Raw genomic sequence first — 25,795 nt, 5'->3', positions numbered from 1 at the left:
ACTGAATGCCTGTACCACACCTGGGTATGTACACATACAACATGCCTTCTGTTCTTTAACTGTTTTGTGTATATGTATTCTATGGACCAAATGAGGGGACCTTCTGCAGGGCTTGGACCATATCCTCCAGAAAGGGTAAGACAGTAAATGCTGTAGACCTAGTGTGCAATCAATAAATATTTATTGGATGACCTTCACTAATACGTCTTTCTCTCTTTAGATATATTATTTTATTAATAATGTCAGTTTCTCTTTTTAAAATTGCGTTCTCTGAGTTTTAAATTTAACTGCATGAAGACTTTGTTTTCTAGTAACTTATGTTATTGGTTTGCTAATTAATAGGGCTTAACTTTTCATTTGCACGTAGCAAATTTTTTTTTTCGTAGGTAAGGAATTCTTACAATGTGCATGGTGGTAATAACAGCTATTTTTGGAAAAATCAGCAAGAATGTGCTAAATACCATCAAATACTCTTACATTCTTCTGTCATTGGCAGGGTTTATAAGTTGCAAAGTATCGCAGCTTTAATTGGATTTAAAATAGGTTAACTTGATTCTTCCTTCTCAAGAAAAAGGATTTTTTGGTTCAATTTAAGACAGAATATTAGGAATTAATGTGTTTCATGACCTTGGAACATGAAGGATTCTTTTATTTCTAATATAGGCATTGACATGTAGAGAAGAACTCCTTACCCTTCTTCTGTCACTCCTTCCACTGGTATGGAAGATACCTGTTCAACTAGAAAAGGCAGCAGGTATGTTTCTTTTCTTTATCATATCACCAGTGTTATCACAATTCCACTGGGGGAAAAAGGTTCCATTGAAAAGTTACTTCTGCTGTAACGGTTGATACGGCTCAAAATCAGAACGGTATATATTAGTATGATACTTAATATGAAAAATTCTTTAGGCAAATACATTTTTATTTCTTCTAATAATACAGAAATCGTGGTCCTTCTCAGGGGATTCCTTGAATGTAATGATGATTAGAAAATAGATGAAGAAGCAGAACACTTAGCAAAAGGAGTAAATCTGGATATGTAGCCTAACATCTGAGAAATGGAGAGTGAAAAGTCTGAAGAAAGAAATTAAAGATTCTTTGCTTTTTTTTTTTTTTTTTTTTGCGGTTTGCGGGCCTCTCACTGTTGTGGCCTCCCCCGTTGCGGAGCACAGGCTCCGGACGCGCAGGCTCCGGACGCGCAGGCTCAGCGGCCATGGCTCACGGGCCCAGCCGCTCCGCGGCATATGGGATCCTCCCAGACCGGGGCACGAACCCGTATCCCCTGCATCGGCAGGCGGACTCTCAACCACTTGCGCCACCAGGGAGGCCCTCTTTGCTTATTTTAAAGGCTGCTTTCCATTACCAGTACTCCATCAATGACTTTTGCAGTTTAGTTTTTCTAGTGTTGCTTTTAAAGGATAAATTTGAAATAATATTTTGTTTCAGGACTTGGTAGAAGTATTACACTTAAGGTCACTACATACTTTTAATTTCTGATTCAGAAAAAATAAAAATATGTGTTTACATATCATATTAAGTATATGAAACTTAGTTTAAATGTTTCAGTGAAGGGATTAACAGTTTTCCCCCTTGACCACTTCTGGAATATGCGAATTGTGAGATGCTTAAGGATATTTCAGGTTGGAAAAAAAAAAAAGAAAAATCTCCTGAATTGTATCTTAATGCCATATATGCATTTTTAATGTATTTCTGATTGGAGCTCTCTTTTAGGGAGTTACCTAAGCTCTTGTAATATTGTTATCCTACATATTTGTTGATTCACTGATTCTGCTTTTGTTTTCTTCTTAACTTATAAAATTCACAAATTGTTAATCACTTAAGAAATCTAATTTGTGTCCTTTTGGGGAAGTTGTCTTCATTGCCTGCATCTTTTGCATACATGGAATTTGTCAGACTTCTTTTAATCTCCCTTAGTTAAAGCACAAGTCTTTTATTTACAGATTTTAAAATTTATTCATTCTGAATTGTAACTGTATCTTTTGTATAGATCTTATTACGTGTTATTGCAAAGGGAAAGACCAATTTCATTATCTTTTTAATTCGTATGGAAAAGTTATTCATTTCCCTAAGAGATAGGTCTTGAGTGGTGACCACACGGCAGCCCTAGGTTCTAGGCACTGAGGATGAAACAGGAATGCCTGTACCTGTGCCTAGTTCAGTGCGTAGCACATGCCATAGATATTGTGAATGAATAACTCATTTAACCTCAGTCTTGGAGAACATTTGGTATCTACTGTATGATTTTAAAATAATTTTAGAAAATCTTAAAGTTTCTAAGTTATATCAGGGCTCTAAACTAAATACTGTTTTGAGAATATAATATACCCCTGTGTCTTAATTAATGGCATTATCGGAGGAGATTTGTAAAATGGTAGGAATAGTAGCGCTAAATACCAGCACTACTTTCCTAACACTGTTCTCCTTGTTGTTTTCAGAATCAATTTGTATCCTTTGAACCAGTGCCACCTGGTACTTAACATGAGTGGGATAAGGAAGTGAAGTGATAAGGGGAAGAGGGGGAGTAGAGACATAACAGAAGGCTAAAGGAAGTCAGCCCCATAATAAAAATATACTGAGGATAAACTCCTAAAGTGAATGATAAGTAAGAGGGTAATCACCTATGCAAACTGAGTTTTAAAACACATTAAGGTATTCTAAATTTTCTTTCTTCATATTGTTAGATTTTAATCTACCGTTCTCAGCTGATATAATCCTGACCAAAGAAAAGAACTCAAGTTCTCAAAGATCTACTCAGGAAAAATTATATTTAGAAGGAAGTGCCCCAGCCGGTCAGGTTTCTGCAAAAGTAAATGTTTTTCGACAAAGCAGACGACAGCGTAAAACTACCCATCGCTATTCTGTAAGAGATGCAAGAAAGACACAGCTCTCCACCTCAGATTCAGAAGTCAATTCAGATGACAAAAGTATAGTAATGACTAAGCATAGAAGGTCCCATCTGCTACAGCATTTTGTAACACAGTCTCCTAAAGAAGACCACCTTACAGCAAAGCTTGACCACTTATCAACCAAAGAACAGACCCCTCCTGATACCATGGCTTTGGAAAATTCCAGAGAGAAAATTCCAAAACAGGAGTCAAACACTGACATTTTAAGTGAGCCAGCGGCCTTGTCTGTCATCAGTCACATGCACAATTCTCCATTTGACTTATGTCATGTTCTGTTATCTTTATTAGAGAAAGTTTGTAAGTTTGACATTACCTTGAATCATAATTCTGCTCTAGCTGCCAGTGTAGTGCCCACGCTGACTGAGTTCCTGGCGGGTTTTGGGGACTACTGTAATCTCAGCGACAATTTGGAGAGTCAGATGGTTTCTGCAGGTTGGACTGAAGAACCGGTGGCTTTGATTCAACGGATGCTTTTTCGAACAGTGTTGCATCTTATGTCAGTAGATATCAGTATGGCAGAGATGATGCCAGAAAGTCTTAGAAAAAATTTAACGGAATTGCTTAGAGCAGCTTTAAAAATTAGAACTTGCCTAGAAAAGCAGCCTGACCCTTTTGCACCAAGACAAAAGAAAACACTACAAGAGGTTCAGGAAGATTTTGTGTTTTCCAAGTATCGCCACAGAGCGCTTCTTTTACCAGAGCTCCTAGAGGGAGTTTTACAGATCCTGATCTGTTGTCTTCAAAGTGCAGCTTCAAATCCTTTCTTCTTCAGTCAAGCCATGGATCTGGTTCAAGAATTCATTCAGCATCATGGATTTCATTTACTTGAAACAGCAGTTCTTCAAATGGAGTGGCTGGTTGTAAGAGATGGGGTTCCTCCTGAGGCCTCAGAACATTTGAAAGCCCTCATCAATAGTGTGATGAAAATAATGAGCACTGTCAAAAAAGTGAAGTCAGAGCAACTTCATCATTCAATGTGTACAAGAAAGAGGCACAGACGGTGTGAATATTCCCACCTCATGCATCACCACAGAGATCTCTCAGGTCTGCTGGTTTCGGCTTTTAAAAACCAAGTTTCCAAAACCCCGTTTGAAGAGACGGCAGATGGAGACGTGTATTACCCCGAGCGGTGCTGTTGCATTGCAGTGTGTGCTCACCAGTGTTTACGCTTACTGCAGCAGGCTTCGTTGAGCAGCACGTGCGTCCAGATTCTCTCGGGTGTTCAGAACATCGGCATATGCTGCTGTATGGATCCCAAATCTGTGATCATCCCTTTGCTCTATGCTTTTAAATCGCCAGCACTGAAAAACTGTCGGCAGCATATACTAAATATTCTTAACAAACTTATTTTGGATCAGTTAGGAGGAGCCGAGATACCACAAAAAACTAAGAAAGCAGCTTGCAATATTTGTACCGTTGACTCAGATCAACTAGCCAAATTAGAAGAGACCCTGCAGGGAAACGCATGCGATGCTGAACCTTCCTCAGGTTTATCCAGTCCTTCTTACAGATTTCAAGGGATCCTGCCCAGCAGTGGATCTGAAGACTTGTTGTGGAAATGGGATGCCTTAGAGGCTTATCAGAATTTTGTTTTTGAAGAAGACAGATTATGTAGTGTGCAGATTGCAAGTCACATTTCCAGTTTAATCCAGAAAGGCAATATAGTTGTTCGGTGGAAATTGTATAACTACATATTTAATCCTGTGCTCCAAAGAGGAGTTGAATTAGCACATCATTGTCAACAGCTCGACATTACTTCAGCTCAGACTCATGTATGTAGCCATCATGACCAGTGTTTGCCCCAGGAAGTGGTTCAGATTTATTTAAAAACTCTGCCTATCCTGCTTAAATCAAGGTTCGTGTGTGTGTGTGTGTGTGTGTGTGTGTGTGTGTGTAGAAATTTTTTTTCTCATTGTATGTTTTTGAATATCTTTATTATTTATTTTTTCCTAGGATTTAATTTTTTAGTTTAACAACTACCAAAAAATTCCCATCCCATGTCAGATTTTTTTTTAACATTTAGTATTTGTTCATTTGTTTGTTTTTATTGGGGTGGTCATAGAGAAGAGGATAGAGCCATTGATTTTAGTTTCTCTGAAAAAGAAAAAGTAAAGTTTTAAATATATTTCTGAGAAAAAGATGGACACAACACAAATATCCAGCAGCAGCGGCAAGGTTAAATTAATTATTTTATATTTTGTTGATGTACTATTATTAGCCATTAAAAAATAATGTTTAGGGCCTCCCTGGTGGCGCAGTGGTTGAGAGTCCGCCTGCCGATGCAGGGGATACGGGTTCGTGCCCCGGTCTGGGAGGATCCCATATGCCGCGGAGCGGCTGGGCCCGTGAGCCATGGCCTCTGGGCCTGCGCGTCCGGAGCCTGTGCTCCGCAACGGGAGAGGCCACGACAGTGAGAGGCCCGCATACCGCAAAAAGAAAAAAAAAAAAAAATGTTTAAAAGGATCATGTTGGGACATGAAAAAATGCTTATAATATTTTATCAATAAAATAAAAAAAATTAAAATATCATCCACTTATTTACAACTAGGTAAAATATACATATACATAAAATGATAATTATTTATGGAGGTAGTGAAATTAAGGGAATTATTATTTTTTAAATACCATATCTACATTTATTGCCTAAGCAATATATGTGGAAAATACAGTTAAGCAAAAAGAAGAAAATTAAAATTACTTAGAATCCCATCAATGAGTTTTGCAGATTTTGTGATTATCAACTCTGATACTTAAAAAATAGTTTTATAAATAAAGCTTGCTTCTGATGGGTAGTTTGGCCTTTCAAATTAATGCATATACCATTTAAAAAACGTAATAAAATACAACCCATCTGTGATCACTCATTATCTTTACAATCATTTTTTAAAAAATTCCTGACATTCTGACATTGTTTAAATAGAACTGACTTTGCTTTGAAAGTTTTTAACTCCTTGGCATATTTTTGGACAGTGATCCAGATCCGTGAGTCTTACCTGAGACAGAGCTGATAAACTTCAGATCTGCAGTTTGGTTCTTTCCCTGTGTGACATACAGATTTAAAACAAACAAATGTCCTGGGTGAACCATCAGGCAGACAAACAAATGGACACACAAATGCCTCCGGGCTTCCGGAGTGTCCATCTCAAATGTGATGGTGGCTGTGGCCCTGAGAATTCATAGAGAAATTTGCCATTTGGAGAAAAATACACTTCGTTTAACTTAACTTGAGATGTGTTGCTTCGTTTAACTTGAGATGCATTGTAATCTGTTCTTTTCAAATGCTGCTGGAGTGTTTGAAGAAGGATGTAAAAGTAACTAGAAAGCCACTTAAGATCCTGGTCATATCTGAGGACTTCAGCCAGATAATTGATGAGTTGAAATAGGTAGTGTTTAGCAATGACATATTTAAATAGTATATGTACCTACTTATAAATGATGTTGCTATATGTAAAAGCTCTCATATTTTTTTTTCTCTCACAGGGTAATAAGAGATTTGTTTTTAAGTTGTAATGGAGTGAACCAAATAATTGAATTAAATTACTTAGATGGTATTCGAAATCACTCGCTAAAAGCATTTGAAACTCTGATAATCAGCCTAGGGCAACAACAGAAAGATTCTTCAATTCCAGGTATTGATGGGACAGACCTTGAACAGAAGGAGCTGTCATCTTTAAATGTCAATACTTTGTACAACCAGCAAGCTTATTCAGATTCTCAGAGTCTTAGCAAATTTTATGCCCGCCTCAAAGATGCTTATCCAAAGAAACGGAAGTCTGTCACCCAGGATGTTTATATCAACACGATAAACCTCTTCCTCTGTGTGGCGTTCTTGTGCGTAAGTAAAGAAGCAGAATCTGATAGAGAGTCAGCCAATGATTCAGAAGATACTTCTGGCTACGACAGTACAGCGAGCGAGCCTTTGCAACACATGCTGCCATGTTTCTCTCTCGAGAGCCTCGTCCTGCCCTCTCCCAAACACATGCACCAAGCAGCAGACATTTGGTCAATGTGTCATTGGATCTACATGTTGAGTCCAGTTTTCCAGAAACAGTTTTATAGACTTGGTGGTTTCCGAGTATGCCATAAATTAATATTTATGATAATACAGGAACTATTCAGAAGTCCTGAAGAGGAGCAAGGGAGAAAGGAGGGAGATATAAATGTAGATGAAAACCAAGATTTACACAGACCTTCTCAATCTGAGGACACTGTGAAGGAAGATTTATTATCTTTGACTGTGAAAAGTGACCCCACACCTTCAGAACTGGGTAGTCTGAAAAAGAGTGCTGACAGTTTAGGTAAATTGGAGTCACAGCCTATTTCTTCCATGAACGTGGAACATATTCCAGCCGCATCTGCTCCTGAGGAAGCAAAAGTATTTACGAGTCGAGAAAGCGAGACCTCACTTCAGGGCATACGACTTTTGGAAGCCCTTTTGGCTATTTGTCTTCATGGCACCAGAGCTAGTCAGCAAAAGATGGAATTGGAGTTACCTAATCAGGTAGTAACTTGTCCTTCATCTAGCTATTGTGTTTTACATATACATATATTTATTTATTTGTTTGTTTGTTTAAAGTTCTAATGTAATACTATTGTCATTTTGTTTTTCCAAAGATTCTAAGTTTTGAGGTGCTCCTGCATGCTTAGCACAGTACCAGGTACTGTGGCGGACACAGAGGAGTACATGACCCTGTTCTTGCCCTCAAGAAGCTTACGTTTTAGTTTGGAATTCAGAACCCACATGTGACAAATTTACCAACTCTGAAAGGCATTAGTTACTCATTGAATGTCAGATGAGTAATAATGAGTATTGTATTTCAAAGTTCAGACTCTTCAGCCTTGGTGTGATTCTGTTTGGTGCCCTGCCCAGATCCCCTACCAAGCTGATACCCCCGTCCACCGTCTACTGCAGATGTTGGCTGCTGAGGACTCACATCTGCAGGCATCTCCCAAGGAGTGCCCTTGGCCGACCTGGGGAGGGTGCTCAGAGCCGGTGATTGATGGGAATGGCTCGGGTTGGGGGGGGTGCCAGTTTCTGTGGTGCAGCTGAGGCTCCAGAGCTTCCCATGGAATTAGGCTGGGGCTACACAGTTATTCTGGAACCGCATCTTTGCCTGGCTTCTTTCCCCGACATATTCTGCCTCCCTCACACCTTTGCAAATTTCTCCTGAGAGCATGTCTCAGAGAAAAAGGAGTCCTCAGTTTCGGGCCTTGCTTCTAAGGACACTTTGAATATGGCAGATCCCTTCTTTCCTTACTAACTCACTCCTAATCATTCTGTCAGCCAGCAGGCTCTCCTGACTGCAGTCCCAGCCTCCATAATGCCTCCTGTCTAAAACATCTTGTTGCCTCCACGTTACTCACAATTAAAATAGACACTCCTTAGTATAGCACGCAGAGCCCATCACAGTCTTGCTTTCACTTCCTTGTTTAGCCTAATTTCCTGCTGTCCTTCACCATGCTGCAATCAGCCATACTGAACTGACACCTTCTCGAGATGCCATTCTTTGTCATCACTTCTGTACTTTTGTACCTGTTCTTCTGTCTGGCGTATTCTCTCTCTCTCTGCTTCTATGCCTGCTGTCTCCAACTTGTTCTTCATTGTTCATCTCATACAGTCCTTCCTCTGGACACTTTGACAGGTCTCTCAGGCACATCCTCTCTTTTCTGTACTCAGAGAACTTCATTTGTAGCTCTTGTATGGTCACCATCATATCTTGTCTGTACGTATCGGTGTCTCACGTTGGACAGAGATAATTCCTTAGGGAAGAAGTCAGTTTCCTATCCATCCTTATGGCCTCATCCCCTAGTAGAGGAACATAGGCAAGCAGTGAGAGTTCCCCTCAAGGACAGATGGGAAGGAGTAAAGAAGGGAGGAAGAGAAAAGGATTAGAACATAAGTGCTTCTTAGAGTCTTAAGGAATCTCCAAGAAGAAGGAATGTGTAAAATCTAGAGATGGTTAATCAAACCCCTGAAGTTTTAACTAAACATTTTTTGCATGATACAATTAATTTATGGTGCATTGAAATTCAAAACCAAATAAGATGAGTAAAGCATTTGATAAATGTTGTTATTAATTGTAACAGTAGAATGTTCGTATAAGCTCTAGGTATTTATAGTCATTTTAATTTCATATCAACTGCAAATAAATGGGCTAGTGTTTACTTAAGTAACTATTAATTTATCATTTGTTTTGTCACTGTTTAATTTTTTCTTAAAACATGTTAATTTTCTTAGTCTCTCTCTTTTTTTTTTTTTACCTTAGAACTTGTCTGTGGAAAATATACTGCTTGAAATGAGGAGCCATCTTTCCAAGTCAAAGGTGATTGAAACAGAATTAGCAAAGCCTTTATTTGATGCCCTGCTTCGAGTTGCACTGGGGAATCATTCAGCAGATTTTGAACACGATGATGCTATGACTGAGAAGGTATGAATAACTGACAGTTGTGTTGTTTGGTTGTGACTGGCAGAGGCAGAAGCGTGTGGGATGGGAGTAAGACACCAACGAATGTGGTTAGGACATATGGGCCAGGATTTGGTCATGTGAGTTCGATGGGCCGTGTCGCCGTCATGTGGGGTGGATTGTATTTAGTCAGTGCTGTATCTCATAAAAAACAGGAGAGCAGTATGACATGCTTTTCTTCATCTAATCTGGAGATTTTCTGAGAATTACTTCTAGTTAGGTGGAAAGGTATTATTTGATAAGTCTTACGTATAAACTGATAGTTTATTAAATAACAATTCAGGGATGGCAGTGACTCAGCTGTCTTATTTGATCCTATATTGGTACAGCTAATATTTCCAGAACACTCTTCTCACTTTAATTTTAAATCACTCAGCATTAAAAATGACTAGTACTTGCATAGAAAATAGCAGTCATAGTTTTTTAGTTGTTCTGTTAACATTGTTTTCTAAAATAACTATTTTAATTTTTTTTCCTGAAACTCGGATACATATTTAGTTAATTTCCCTCTCCTTTCATGTTACCTTACCTTTAGTTAATTGTCACCTCTCCTTTATCCTTATGTAGCTTCTTTTTAAATTCCTTGGTCTGGACATACATTGGCATTTTATAATCTTCTGCCATAATATTTTATGTTACTGTTTGTCATAACTTAAAAACTTAACTGAAATAACTACTAATGCCTTCATCATATTACTGAATCAGCTGGTTAACTGGAAAATGTTAAAATACCTACCTAAAATGTCAAAATACCTAGGTGGGTTAAAATACCTACCTACTTATTAAAAAAAAGTTTATTCTACCTTTTATTACTGTTGCAAAGATAAAATACTCTGAGCTTCTTCACGTGTGTTTTCTAAAATGAAGATATTAGTAGCATTTTTATAAGAGAAGGAAAATTTCATGCCACAAGATATTTCACAGGGAGTTAATGCTGGAACTCTTGATTTCTGAGATGCTTTTATATAGACAACTGCATTCTGAAATCCTAAAATTAATTTCCTTGAAATTTTTTCATCTCTTCTCTGGTTATCTAATTTATGAAATACTTTATTTATAAAAATCCCATGAAAAAATCTTTTCCATGAACAAATATGTAAAAATAATACATATTTATTCACATGAATTTGTAAGAAGTACACCTTAATTCTACCTCATTGTGGTTTTTAGTCATTTCTTATCATATAACTAGAATGAAATTTCTTAGACTTTTTTTTTTTTTTTTTTTTTTTGGCTGTACGCGGGCCTCTCACTGTTGTGGCCTCTCCCGTTGCGGAGCACAGGCTCCGGACTCACAGGCACAGCAGCCATGGCTCACGGGCCCAGCCGCTCCATGGCATGTGGGATCCTCCCGGACTGGGGCACAAACCCGTGTCCCCTGCATCGGCAGGCGGACTCTCAACCACTGCGCCACCAAGGAAGCCCTCTTAGACTTATTTTTCAGTAAACCTGACATGACCTATAGCTTAATCTTTTAGGACAGCTATTTTTTGAGGTGTTAATCAAGAAAATTATTTTGTGCAAATTTCATAATGTGTAATGGTTAATATTGATTCCTGAGATTTTTTTTTCTTAAAATACCAAAGCTGTCCTTAAAATGACTTTTGAGTAGTAAATACTTTATTTATGAAAAATGAACAAACATTACAGCTTTTGCCTTTTAATTACACTGATCTCATAGAGTCATCAGTCTGAAGAAGAATTGTCATCCCAACCTGGTGATTTTTCAGAAGAAGCTGAGGATTCTCAGTGTTGCAGTATTAAACTTTTGGTTGAAGAAGAAGGTTATGAAGCAGATACTGAAAGCAATCCTGAGGATAGTGAAACCTGGGATGATGGTAAAATATCACTGAAGTACTTGTGATTGGATTTGAAGTCAGATTATTAATTAACAAATGGTTCATAATAATATCACTTTAGAATTTTGTATTGCCTTACATTGTATTGCCTTACATTTAAAAAGTGCATTGCATCATCATTTCATCTGATCTTGACAACAAATTCTGGCATTCTTGTAAGCAGTTTAAAACAATGAGATATATTTTGTTATCACAAACATTGACCGAGTGCCTAAGAATACAGGGTAGAGGAAGTCCCTGCTTTCATATATATTCTGGTGGAAAAGACAAACAATAAGTATCAGAAATAATTTAAAAGAGTACAGCAGTTTCTTTAAAAAGAGTGTAACAGTTAAAATTTCCAAAATGTAATATTCATTGAAATTACTGGAAATTGAAATTCATTGAAAGTCTGTCTGTTTCTCACTTATGAAGAAGACAAAGTATAAAATTCATCCAACCAATAGCCAGACCTACTGTTTTCACAGAGATATGGGCAAACAAATGAACTACCTTGTGATTTAGGTATTTTGGCATCAGAAAGTTTGGGATAGCATTTTTTCCCAGTTGTGTCAAAGGAGTGTGTTAAATCTGTGTCACAGGTCTGTAACAATTACAGTTGATAATATTCGTGGTTCTAGTGAAGATCAAAATTACTTGTAAGGCTACCCATTTATCTTCAAAATATCCATATGATTTGATTTTTCAGGATACTTATTGTAATCAAAAGTCAAGCAGTAGGAAAAGGTTTTGTGAGCATCTTATAAATAGCACTTTTGCCACTAGATCTCCTAAATGATGAACAAGATTTGAAATATTTTTTCAATGTTTAGGGAATAAAAATAATCTTTTCTTTTCCCCCTTTTAGGGGTAGACTTAAAGCCTGAAGTAGAAAGTTTCAGTGCATCAAGCAGTCCAAATGACTTACTTGAAAACCTCACTCAAGGGGAAATAATTTATCCTGAGATTTGTATGCTGGAATTAAATTTGCTTTCTACTTGCAAAGCCAAACTTGATGTGCTTTCCCATGTATTTGAGAGTTTTTTGAAAATCATCAGGCAGAAAGAAAAGAATATTTTTCTACTCATGCAACAGGTAAAAGATGTATTTAGTTAAATGTGATCAATATTTACCACACGCATGCCCCAATTACTCATCTCTTTGTTTATATATAACCCAACTTGTCTGAAAATTGAGATGATTACTTACCTTTTATAATACCTTAGTGTACGTTTTTAGTACAAGTGATATTCTAAAAATCTTCTATTTCCATAGTTCTCCAAAGTAGCGTAAAAATTAATGTCGTCATTGGCTAACTAATAAGAATCCTAGTATGTTTCTGAGAATGGATAATATTCGAAAAATTGCATTTAATTTTAATATACGGTCATTGTTTTGAAAACTCAGAAAACAAAACAGCATGAAAAGCAAAATGAAAATTATGTATAATCCTACACATAGCATTCTCTCCACTTATTTTAAAATACCTAGAAATGTGTATACAGTAGACTATCAAGTAATTTATTATGATATTACAGTTGCTTCATGCTTTCATGAGGTAAGAAATTTAATTTCTTGTGTTTTGTTTTTTAATCTTCAGGGAACTGTGAAAAATCTTTTAGGAGGGTTCTTGAGTATTTTAACACAGACTGATTCTGATTTTCAAGGTGCGTTGAAACTGTTTTAAACAATAGCTTTGAAATAATTTTGTTGCTACGTGAAATGAAGAGGTGACAATAATAGCTTCCATTGGCATAGTGCTGTGTGCTTTCAAAAGTAGCTTTATATGCGTCATCTCTTGTTTCTCAGAACCATACAATGCGGTAGACATAGTATAAGTATCTTGAGTTTACAGAGAGGAAAATCTAAATTCCAAGGGACCTAATTAGTTGTTCAGGGTCATATACATAGAAGTGGCATTGCGAGGACTGTAACCCAGTCTAAACACTGTATTGCTGCTTTTTTTTTTTTTTTTTTTTTTTAAAGAAGATGTTGGGGGTAGGAGTTTTTATTATTTATTTTTGCTGTATTGGGCCTTCATTTCTGTGCGAGGACTTACTCTAGTTGTGGCAAGCGGGGGGCCACTCTTCATCGCGGTGCGCGGGCCTCTCACTATCGTGGCCTCTCTTGTTGCGGAGCACAGGCTCCAGACGCATAGGCTCAGCAGTTGTGGCTCACGGGCCTAGTTGCTCCACAGCATGTGGGATCTTCCCAGACCAGGGCTCGAACCCATGTCCCCTGCATCGGCAGGCAGATTCTCAACCACTGTGCCACCAGGGAAGCCCTGTATTGCTGCTTTATCAGGTATTGCTTGAGTGCCCACTCTCTACTCTGTACTTTCACAGACATTTGACAAATTCATAATGAATACGTAATACGATTATATTATATACACTAGATAGAAACCTAGATTTTAGTTGGAGAAACCTAAATTGTAATTGGAGAATTAAGGCTGACATACACAAAATGTTAATTTGGGTTTGTTGCATATTTTCTCATGATCAAATTCAAGTTATGCATTTTGGGCATGCATACCTCACAAGTGATGCTATGCCTTTTCACAGTGCATCATATCTAGGGGTTCATGATATCTGTATCTTATTACTGGTGATGTTGACTGATCACTTGGTTAAGGTGGTGTTTTGCCAGGTGTTTCCATTTTTAGTATTTTCTCTTTATAATTAGTAAGTTTCTTATGGGGAGATAACTTAAGGCTATGTAAATATCTTTTTTTCATCATACTTTAACCCACTCATTTTAGCATCCATTGATGGTTCTTGACTGAAACAGTTAATAGGGTGGTTTGCCAAATAGTAATTTTCTGTTTCCATCATTCCATCTTCATTTATTAATTGGGATTACACTGTAAGGAAAAGCCTTCCCTTCTTCCCCATCTACTTAGTGTATGGGTATATTTTTATTTATTGTGCTGGGCACTTAGTGGACTTTTTTGATCTGAAGACTTATTTCCAGCTTAGCTCTGAGAAATTCTATTCCATTATCTTTGCATAACAGCTTTACTGAGATATAACTTGTATACATGAGATATATTTGTGATATAATTGAGATATATTAATATACTATACCATTCACCCATTTGAAGTATACAGTTTAGTGTTTTTTAGTAGGTTCAGAGTTGTCCATGTTAAAACATTTTCATCGCCCCAAGAGAAACCCCATACCCTGTAGCAGTCACTCCCTCTTTCCCCTTCACCCTCCCCCACGCACGTGCCCCAGCCCCTGGCAGTCACTAATCTATTTCCTGTCTTATAGATTTACCTATTCTAGATATTTCATGTAAATGGAATATGTGGTTTTTTTGTGACTGGTTTCTTTCGCTTAGCATAATATTTTCACCCATGTTGTAGCATACATCAGTACTTCAGGTTTTTAAAAATCATTTTTAAATTTTATTTTGATTTAATGTAGATTGCTTTTTAATTTTTTTATTAGTAAGTTTTATTTTTTTACAGCAGCTTTACCTTTACAGAGAGATTGAGCAGATAGTACAGAGTACCCAGATTAACCTTAGTATATTTGCTATAATTAATGAACCTATATTGTTATATTATTATTAACTAATGTCCATAGTTTATTCAAATTGCCTTACTGTGTACCTAATGTTCTTCTGTTTAAAGATCTTAGCCAGGATTCACATTGCATTTAGTTGTCATACCTCCATAGGTTCCCTCTTGGCTGTGACAATTTCTTAGACTTTCCCTGTTTAATGACCTTGAGAGTTTTGAGGAGGACTGATCATGCTGTAGAACGTCTCCCTGCTGAATTCGTCTGATGTCTTCCTCACTGTGGTTTTGATTTGCATTTCCGTAATGATTAGTGACATTGACCATCTTTTCATGTACTTGTTAGCCATCTGTATATCTTCTTTGGAGACGTGTCTCTTCAAATCCTTCACCCTTTTTCAAAATCAGGGTGTTTCTTTTTTTGTTGTTGAGTATTAAGAGTTCTCTGTGTACTCTGTGTACTCTTCAGTTCCTGTTTTTCCCCTTGGTTAGGCAACTCGGCCAGTCTGCAGACTTTTACAGTTATACCTGGTAGCCCTGATGCTAATATCCCACCATACATCTCAGCTTTTTCTTGGCAGAAGCCATTCCGTTTCTTTTGAGAAGAGTTTACAGGTTTGGGGCATAAAGGTAAAAGGTGACTTATCTGTGCGGTATACTCGGAATCAAGGAGAGAGGTGGATGTCACAGACGGACCTTTTATTAATCGCTGTGCTTGCAGCCCCGTTCTTACTTCCTCCTCAGATTTGGGACAGATCGGCTTTTCATTCCTCTGAGCCCCTTTGTAATTCAAAGAGATTCTGGGCTGCAGCTTTCTCTTTTGTCTATCTCTCCTTCCATCTTCAAGAAATATTTTTAAATCTCTCACTTGACCTGCTCCCAATGCCCACTGCCTCCCCACTTTTTTCCTGTATGGATTTCTTCCTTTTTGTTATTCTGAACTTTCAGTTCAGTGACTTTTCGGTGATAGACAAAGGCATATGTATATGTATGTGTATATCTCTATTCCCCCATTTTGAACTGGAGCCTGTTAGTTTTGAACTGGAAGAAAAAATCTAAGCACATACACTTTACATCGATCACGTTATTTTCCTACTCTAAAACCTTTAACTGATTGATGTTACTTACAGGATAAAAAGTCCATGCTATTTTATAGTCTTGTTGCAAGTTTATTTCTAGATATGTCTACCATTACGCTACTGTATCAGTTCACTGCTTCTACAAAACATGTTGCTGAAACATAACTTCTGTTCTCAGGTTTTATATCAGAATTATTTTGTCATGTCCAAAAGGGAGATAATATTTATTTTGTAGGACTTTTTTTTGGTTAGGATCGGCTGAGATAATGCATGCAAGTATACTTCGATTGCTGTAATATACGCTACAAATATTTATTTTACTCTAGACAGTTATATGAATTTGTGTATTACCAATTATATTTCATAGTAAACCCCATGATAGAATAAAGTGTTCAAACTAATCATTTGTCATATTTTAGTGTTTTCGTAATTTTTAATACTTCCACTTTTACTTAATGTCATCTAATTTTCTATTTAGAAAGTTATAGTCATAAATTAAACATTTTCAACATGAGAAGGTAGCAGACTATTTTATGGGACCTAACAGCTTATTTAAGAAATACTGTATTAATTTATGCTTCTTTAAATAATACCTTTATTTTACTTTGAGCTAACCAATCTTTAAGAAAAGTGGTTTTGTTGTTGTTTGTCAGTTCGTTAGTTGGTTTGCATTTAATTGTATTGTTATTTCTTCAGCAGATTTTTGGATTATTACAGTATTTATAATCCATTCAAGATGTGACAATAGTGTTTGATCTCTTTCAGTGAAATTGCTTATTCTGTTCTTTTAATTATTGTATATCGGCTTTAATTTTCCCCCTTCTCTCTTTCTTTAATTTAGCATGCCAGAGAGTACTGGTGGATCTTTTGGTATCTTTGATGAGTTCAAGAACATGTTCGGAAGAGCTAACCCTTCTTTTGAGAGTATTTCTGGAGAAATCTCCTTGTACAGTAAATATGCTATAATTTGCCATTTTTTTCACTGATACCTAATAGAATATTTTTTTGTTATTTAGAAATCACTAAGCTTCCTCTTTTGATGTGGTAATTATTATATAGTCAGCTCCATGTTATTGTGTGTGAAATTCTCGATTATTTTGTTATTTACACGATTTTAACCATTTTGCTTCAATTTTGGCTAGCTATCAGGGCTACCAGGTTTTATTTGCACAAGCAAATAAAACAGAAAACTTTGGAGCTACTTTCTTTGAAGCAAGGTTGAAGGATGTTCCTGAGCCCTGCCCATTTCACCACCCCACTTGAGCCTTGTAGACCCCAAGGGAGCTCTGTGGAACACAAGGTCAAAAACCACTAGTGTAACAGAGAACAGTATGGAGGTTCCTTAAAAAACTAAAAATAGAACTACCATACAACCTAGCAATCCCACTACTGGGCATATACCCTGAGGAAACCATAATTCAAAAAGAGTCATGTACCACAATGTTCATTGCAGCACTATTTACAATAGCCAGGACATGGAAGCAACCTAAGTGTCCATCGACAGGTGAATGCATAAAGAAGATGTGGCACATATATAAAATGGAATATTACTCAGCCATAAAAAGAAATGAAATTGAGTTATTTGTAGTGAGGTGGATGGACCTAGAGTCTGTCATACAGAGTGAAGTAAGTCAGAAAGAGAACAAATACCGTATGCTAACACATATATATGGAATCTGAAAAAAAAATGGTTCTGAAGCACCTAGGGGCAGGACAGGAATAAAGACGCAGATGTAGAGAATGGACTTGAGGACACGGGGAGGGGGAAAGGTAAGCTTGGATGAAGTGAGAGAGTGGCATGGACATATATACACTACCAAATGTAAAACCAATAGCTAGTGGGAAACAGCCGCATAGCACAGGGAGATCAGCTCGGTGCTTTGTGACTACCTAGAGGGGTGGGATAGGGAGGGTGGGAGGAAGGGAGACGCAAGAAGGAAGAGATATGGGGATACATGTTTATGTATAGCTGATTCACTTTGTTATAAAGCAGAAACTAACACACCATTGTAAAGCAATTATACTCCAATAAACATGTTAAAAAAACACTCATGTAGACAATTGAGAACTGACTATATATTTACGGAATGTTTCTATTCTATTTTTCTGAGTTCATTTATCATTGTAATAATCAACATTAGATGTTATTTTATGCATTTTATTGTACTGGGTTAATCTTTTCTATTTTTTTACTTGTCTCCTTAGTCGTTGCTTTTCCCTTTAATTAAATACTTGTTTCCTGTCATCTCTTCTGTACATTCTCTGTTTGAGTTTAACCAAAAACTTGTAATTATAAATAAACCTAAAAACCTTATTTTAGTTTACGAAACAGAGATGAAAGAAATTTTATTTGATTAGGGAAAAGACAAGTAAAATAAGGTGGAAAGTAACGGAGCACTCAATTTTGTGAAGTCAGTCATGCTGTAAATGCCATTCAGAAATCTGAAGCATTTGTAAGGTCTCTGATTCTATCCCTCATTTAAAAATAATTGATAGAAGCAACTATAGTGTACTTGGAAATAAACGTCTTTTTTTGCTAGAAATGATTCCTGATATAATCATTGTATTTAATTGCTAGTACTTAAAACCAACTCATAACTTTTTAGGTTTTAACCACAAGAGATTATATATTTTAAGACTGAAACCTCTGTTTCATATTTTATCTTAGCTACACACAAAGAATGAATATTTTAATGATATAGTAGATAGGAAGGTATTTAAATAGGAATGCTGATATGCATATGTATATGTTTGTATTTTCATTTATAACCTGACTTTCAAGATTATTACGTACCTTGTAACATGATTGTAAAGTTTTGTGTGGTTTTTCTTCTCCTCTAGGAAATTCTTCTTCTGGGTATTCTGAAAATTGTTGAAAGTGACATTACTATGAGTCCTTCACAGTATCTAACCTTCCCTTTGCTGCATACTCCAAATTTAAGCAATGGTGTTTCATCTTTTTCACAAAAGTGTCCCGCAATTCTAAACAGTAAGGCCATGGGGTTATTAAGAAGAGCACGAGTTTCGCGGAGCAAGAAGGAGGGTGACAGTGACAGTTTTCCCCAGCAGCTGCTTTCCTCTTGGCACGTAGCCCCCGTCCACTTGCCATTGCTAGGACAAAACTGCTGGCCCCACCTGTCGGAAGGTTTCAGCGTTTCACTGTGGTTTAATGTGGAGCGCATTCACGAAGCTGAGAGTACCACAGAAAAAGGAAAGAAGACAAAGAAAAGAAACAAATCGTTGATTTTACTGGATAGTAATTTTGATGGAACAGGTATGACCACAGCGTTATCGGTTGCAGTAAGATTTTTCCGACGGCGGTTTTATAGTAGTTGAGCACTGAGAATATAGCGATGCTCTGACTTACTCTCAACATGTTCTTCACATGGAATGCCTCAGCAGGCATTCAGAGATCACGCATCAGGGAGTCTAAACAAGGACTATATTCAAACACCACAATTTTTCTAAAAGGAATTTTAATATAAATTTTTTTAAAGCATGCTATTATTATTATTATAGAGATTTTGGGTGGTGCAAGGCATGTGACAATGGTGTGTGCTCCCTGGGCTGGGGCCCCGACGTCACCATGGCCCAGTCCAGTTGATAAAAGAATCATGGCACAGCGACATCACAGTGGTCTCTTGATTCCTGCAGTTAGCCCTCGGTTATCATGTATTTTAAAACATTTAACAACTTCTGTTGCGCTCAATTACTGTTTTCACTCTTCATGCTTTTTTTTGGAGTTAACATCTAAACTTTGGAAATGTTGTTTGGAAATAAATGTTGTTTATTTACCTGGAATGTTCAGACATTCCAGGTAAATAATTTACTACAAATGAACAACCATGCTTTGTAATCTTTTAGATTCACTTTTCCACTCATTTTTTATCAGTTGCTTAACTGGTCATTCTAACATCTTTTTCTCATAGAGCACAACAGACCGGAAGGTGCAGAGTGCGTGAGTCCTGGTGAAAAGCTCCTAGAGGAAGGCTGTATTCACATGATCTCACTGGGATCAAAAGCGCTGATGATCCAAGTGTGGGCTGATCCCCACAGTGGCACTTTTATCTTTCGGTAATGATTATCCTCAACCCATCATGAATAGCTCATGTATTTAAATAATTTATGTAAGAGACATTAATGTGAAGTCTGCTAATAAAGATCATTACAGCAAAATAGAAAAATTATTTAAAAAAAGAAGATACAGGGCCTCCCTGGTGGCGCAGTGGTTGAGAGTCCGCCTGCCGATGCAGGGGATACGGGTTCGTGCCCCGGTCTGGGAGGATCCCATATGCCGCGGAGCGGCTGGGCCCGTGAGCCATGGCCGCTGGGCCTGCGCATCCGGAGCCTGTGCTCCGCAACGGGAGGGGCCACAACAGTGAGAGGCCCGCATACCGCAAAAAGAAAAAAAAAAAAAAGAAGATACATTCTAACAGTTATTAATACAGCCTTTGTAACAATATATTATTCTATCTAAAAATCTATAATTAAACTCTGAAGTACATTATGTTAATTCTCAGTTGTATCTTAGACCAAATACTTACTGAAGTCTTATCTATGAAAGCATTCCATCAGATTGCAGTGATCTTATGTTGTTATCAGACAGCAGTTTTTCATGCAAATTATATATTTAAGAGCCACTATCTAATAAGCTTAGGTTCTCCTTGCTGTCTTGTCCTTTTTTTCTACCTCCTTTGTTAACTAGTATAGATACAAGTCTTTTATTTGTATTGAGTGAATATGACTAGTATGATACTATCTTTATAAAACTTTAAATGAAACATGTTGCTTAGGGATCTATGCTCTGTAAATGTAATAAAGGTTACTTGGTACATTATATAAATTATATCTTAATTCTCTTAGTAATCCTTCGAAGTAGGTTAGACCAACAATATATCCTTGTTTTAGGCATTTAGATATTTATGTATAATATGTATTAATTTTTGTACGAACCAAATATTACACTGTAATTTCTAAAAAGGCAATGACTGTATAGATAGTAGTAATAAAATTTTTTTTTGCAAATTGAATTCTGAAGATTATTGCCCAAATTGTTAACCCTAACTAGCAAATGAGCCAAATCTATTTTAGTTCATGAATTGAGGTAATAGTATAATAAAATAACTAAGCAGATTACGGTGTAAAACAAAGACCTACTGACTTTTCAAGTTAGTTTAATAATATAACTGATTTTTATTTTCACTTAAATATCTAGAGTTGTAGTTGATATACATGTTAAAAACTGAGATCAGAAATTTCATGTTTTTAGCCTTTACCTTTTCTCTTTTTGTACAGTGTGTGCATAGATTCAAATGACGATACGAAAGCTGTTTTACTAGCACAGGTTGAATCAGAGGAGAATATTTTCCTTCCAAGCAAATGGCAACATTTAGTACTCACCTACTTGCAGCAGCCCCAAGGGAAAAAGAATATCCATGGGAAGATCTCCATATGGATCTCTGGACAGAGGTATGAAACATTTTTAGTAAATACTTAGTAATGTCAGTTACAATTTTAATTATTCTGTTACAGCTTCTGAAACAGATTACAGAAAACTTTAGGTAAAATTTTACTATATATTAACATAAGAGTCTGTCAAGTTAGATATTTTTTCCTATTTATCACTTTCATACAAAATTAATTCCCCTTAGAAATAATTGTTGAAGATTAATATTTGGATTTGGGGAGCATGCAGAAATCTGAACATTTAGGCATTCATGTAGAACGTATATTACATCAAGCAGCTGAACCTATGATTTCGTCCATCAAGCCCATATGTTATAAAGTGAATCCATAAGGAATTATTTAAATTAAGTGGCTAATAAAACTAATACCTAAATTAAATCAGAGTTTCAAAAGAAATTAGAATGACTAGAGAAAAATATAAGCCAGTGTATCAGGTGATAGATTAAGATAGGGTCCTAGAAATATGCCAGGTGATAGATTTGGTTATAGTACTATATGACTTTTACAAACCAGGAGAATTGTGAGTCAAATTAATAAGAAATGTTTTGTAGAATATCTTAATGTAAAATGTAACACTAGGAGAACTATAAGGTATCTTGGAAATTGTAAGCATTGGGAAGTATTTTATTGAATGAAATAGCATGAAAGGGGATACAGAATTGGAAACTAGTGTAACATGGGAAAGGACCAAGCTGGCTGGAAGGAACAGTCTAAGTTGAATAATGAGCAAGAAAAATGAGTGGGCATGGTGATACTATGTGACAGCAGCTTTGAATCCAGGATGAGGAGTCTAGATTTAATCGAATGGTCTAAAATATTGCATACCTATTATGTCACAGACCTTTTGCCAGGTGCATTATATACATGATCTTCCAATTCTGTCAAAAGTCCCTCGAAGTAGATTAGATCATAGAGATAACATATACCCTTAGCACAAATTAACCTATTTTTTCATTCATTTGTTCATCCAATACTTACTAAGGAATTATTATGTGCTGAGCACATGCTATATCAGGCTTGGGGGCTTGGTGAACAAGACAGACACGTTCCCTGCCTTTTGGGGCTCGCAGTCCCGTGAAGAAGCAGACAGCAAGCATACACAATTAAATGAGTATGTACAAATCATGACAAGTACTGTGGGGATAACAAATGTGTCCTGAGACAGAAAATACCAGGTTTGCTACTTAAGGGAGGTACATCAGGGAAGACCTATCTAGGAACAGTTTATTTAAGCTGAGACCTGAAGGAGATGGAGCTTTCCATGAGCAGGATGGAGGAAGAGTGAGTGGGCCAGGCAGAGAAAAGGGCCTGTGGGAACCACGGGAAGGCTGTGTACAGGTCAGCGCTGCAGTGGCTGCAGGAGTTGATTGCTTACCGCTGTCCAGCCTCAGGAAGGCAGGGCAAGGGGCTTGTGAACGGCTCTAGGGTAGCCAGTCCACAGTGTCTGCTACAGGAAACAGTTTATTCATTAAAAAATATATACATGAAAATATGTCATTGAAGCTCAATTTCCATAGTCCAAATAAAATATTTTCTGAGAAGTTATGTCTTCACAACTGCCTAAGCCTGAATGGCAGCAGTAGCCAATCACTGTTTGTTTCCAGAGCCTTGAGTTAGATCAGTTGGGATTGGGGATGGGGCTGGGAGAGAGTCTCCTGGACTCTCTCCTCCTCCTTTCTTGAGCTCTTAGTACACACCAGGCAGTGTAGTAAGCACTTGACATGGATGACCTCAATTAGTCCTCCCAACAGCATGATGAAAGAGGTGTATTTTACATGTGAGGCAGCTGAGACCCAGGGTAGGGCAAGGTAACTGACCCAAAGCCCTACCAGTAGTGAGGAGGGCAGCTGAAACACAAACTGGACTCTGAATCTGGATAGAGCCTGCTTTAAAACCCTGTGCTTTACTAACCTGACAGCGTTTTGATGAATCAGGCCAGCTGACAGATATAGGAATCATAAACTAATCATTAGACATGTTCAGAGTGAGAGTCTAGATGTTCTCTGTGGCTAGTTCTGAAGTTATGAGTATAGTCACTTGATTCACATAGCACTAATTTTTACCCACCCACTTATTTCTTCATTACTTTGAGGGAATTTTTTCCCCTTTGGTACAAGTTAATGATTTTATCTATTAATAGAGCAATGAGCAAGTGACCAAGGATGAATATATTATTCTGTTGATTTAAATTCTGCACTATCTTTATCACTCTCTGAACTAATAGAATAATTTCTACAAATAATATATTTCAAGATGTAATGACACTGAGAAAACCTATTAATATTTTCTATTAATTTTTATTTGATGAACAGCACACAAATATGGTAGGAATATATGGCCCATAGTAGATAGTATGAATTATTTCAGTGTTTGTTGAACTCATCTCGCGTTGATCTTACAGTAGGTTTTCTTTTTTTTTTTTTTTTTTTTTTTTTTTTGCTGTACGCGGGCCTCTCACTGCTGTGGCCTCTCCCGTTGCGGAGCACAGGCTCCGGACACACAGGCTCCGCGGCCATGGCTCGCGGGCCCAGCCGCTCCGCGGCATGTGGGATCCTCCGGGATCGGGGCACGAACCCGTGTCCCCTGCATCGGCAGGCGGACTCTCAACCACTGCGCCACCAGGGAGGCCCTACAGTAGGTTTTCTTTACCCATAAAAACTGTATTGTCATAATGCCACTCGGTGGCAGCACTATTTCAGTCACAGCCATTTAGTTGGTTCAAGAAAGATGCCTGTACAGTAATAGAAGTTATCTCACTATAATGTTGTATGTCAGTTATACCTCAGTAAAAAAAAAAAGTTAGCTCACATCTTTCCTTTGTAAAAATATTCCTATTAAAATAGTTAAATTTATATGTTAAGTATGAAACAGAAAGCCTTAGGGGAAAGTTTTTAAATAAATACATACCAAAATAGAATATCTCATTGTTAGCTTATTCTAAGTCCTTTGTCTTATTCACAAACTTTGTCTTTATAAGCTACCTTCATTATCTTAATATGGAGATTAAAACATTTCTAAAATGGGGGTAGAGCTTGGCACTCCGCCATTTCAACTAGAGGATGAAGTTCTCCCACCATGTGTATCTCTCTAGGAGAAACCGTTAGTTTACCTCGTCCTACTGTGCCTTTTGTAAGGATTCCTGTAACCTTTATAAGAAGAAAAGCAAGAGACTAATCAAAAGCTCAGTAATGATTTAGCACTGAAAAAACAGAAAATGCCAAAAAGCATTGGCGTTTTAGTGCCTTGTCAGAGCAAAACCTGAAGAAGTGATATTCTTTTTCTGATTCGTTTTTGAAGCCCTCATAGAGGACATGAGATTTTTAGGAATTGTTTACTGAGATGGGAGACTTTCTGGTAAAATCAGGGGGAGGTGCTAGATTTATATCTTAAACCAGGAAGGCGAATATGCAGAAGTCAAGTGGCAAAGAAAGCTTGCAGCAAATGTCCGGTCATACTTCCCACGGCCTGGTGTAGGACCATCAGTCATCTCTGTTCTGCTCCCCTCCTTTGGGGGCTTGTGGACCAGCAGCACCTTGGACCAAGACACAAGAGAATCAGCCCTCCTCTCTGTCCCATCACCAACTATCTGATACTGAACCAAGAAACTTGTTCAAGAATTTCCCGTTTTGAAACATTCATACTTTAAAAATCCCTAGTACTCACTGAAGTAATTGATTTAACTTTGTTTTTAACGTAGGAAGCCTGATGTTACTTTGGATTTTATGCTTCCAAGAAAAACAAGTTTGTCATCTGACAGCAATAAAACATTTTGCATGATTGGCCATTGTTTATCATCCCAAGAAGAATTTCTGCAATTGGCTGGCAAATGGGACCTGGGAAATTTACTTCTTTTCAATGGTATATTTTTCCCCTTCAAAGCATTTCCAAATTTTTCTTCCAGTTAACAAATATTAAACTAAGTTATTTATCCTGGATAAAGTATTAATCCTTGTTCCTTCACTTGTACTTAGTAAGTACTGTATTTCCTAGATTCCAAGATGTACTTTTAAAATATTTTAACATTTTTATAATCTAGGTGCTTCTTATAATTGATACATACATTTAATGTAGAGGTGTACAACCTACCTCCATACTCTCCCCAAAAGAGAAGCTTATATTAAATCAACTTTATAATCCTGGAAAATGCACTGTTATGACAGGTACACTTAGACTGGTTGTCTCTTTTATTTATAATTTTAGTATATTATATTAAAAAATACCACATTTTAGGGGAAAAAGAAATACGTGATTTTAAAAAATATATCACTAAACCTGGCACATAATAGCATTCAGACAGTGTTTATTGAATAGATGGATGGATGGATGAAGGAATAAAGATCCACATGTTATTTTTAAAAGGAATTTACTGAGGTATAGTTTCCATTTACAAAAAAGAAAAAAAAAAGAGGCAAAACAAAACCAAACCTGCTTTTAGCCTAAAGAGCAACTACAAATTTCATGACTTCATTATACCAAGAGCTTTCAGTTAACTTTATA

General features: G+C 37.0%; 1 protein-coding gene across 5 annotated transcripts in view; it reads left to right on the top strand.

Annotated features, from left to right (window-relative positions):
* Positions 1-25,795, top strand: part of LYST (lysosomal trafficking regulator) — a 197,310-nt gene that overhangs the window by 56,705 nt on the left and 114,810 nt on the right. For all 5 annotated transcript variants that reach the window (XM_060108116.1, XM_060108109.1, XM_060108094.1 and 2 more), the window contains exons 4-15: positions 664-754; positions 2,703-4,782; positions 6,408-7,428; positions 9,194-9,355; positions 11,073-11,229; positions 12,098-12,324; positions 12,830-12,896; positions 16,674-16,783; positions 18,674-19,106; positions 19,762-19,906; positions 21,128-21,301; positions 24,996-25,156. In XM_060108116.1, the coding sequence (XP_059964099.1) occupies positions 664-754; positions 2,703-4,782; positions 6,408-7,428; positions 9,194-9,355; positions 11,073-11,229; positions 12,098-12,324; positions 12,830-12,896; positions 16,674-16,783; positions 18,674-19,106; positions 19,762-19,906; positions 21,128-21,301; positions 24,996-25,156 (4,828 nt within the window). The remainder of the gene's footprint in view (positions 1-663; positions 755-2,702; positions 4,783-6,407; positions 7,429-9,193; positions 9,356-11,072; positions 11,230-12,097; positions 12,325-12,829; positions 12,897-16,673; positions 16,784-18,673; positions 19,107-19,761; positions 19,907-21,127; positions 21,302-24,995; positions 25,157-25,795) is intronic.

This window comes from Mesoplodon densirostris, chromosome 1 (assembly GCF_025265405.1).
Source record: "Mesoplodon densirostris isolate mMesDen1 chromosome 1, mMesDen1 primary haplotype, whole genome shotgun sequence".
NCBI lineage: Eukaryota > Metazoa > Chordata > Mammalia > Artiodactyla > Ziphiidae > Mesoplodon > Mesoplodon densirostris.
This window is presented reverse-complemented; position numbering and strand designations above follow the sequence as displayed.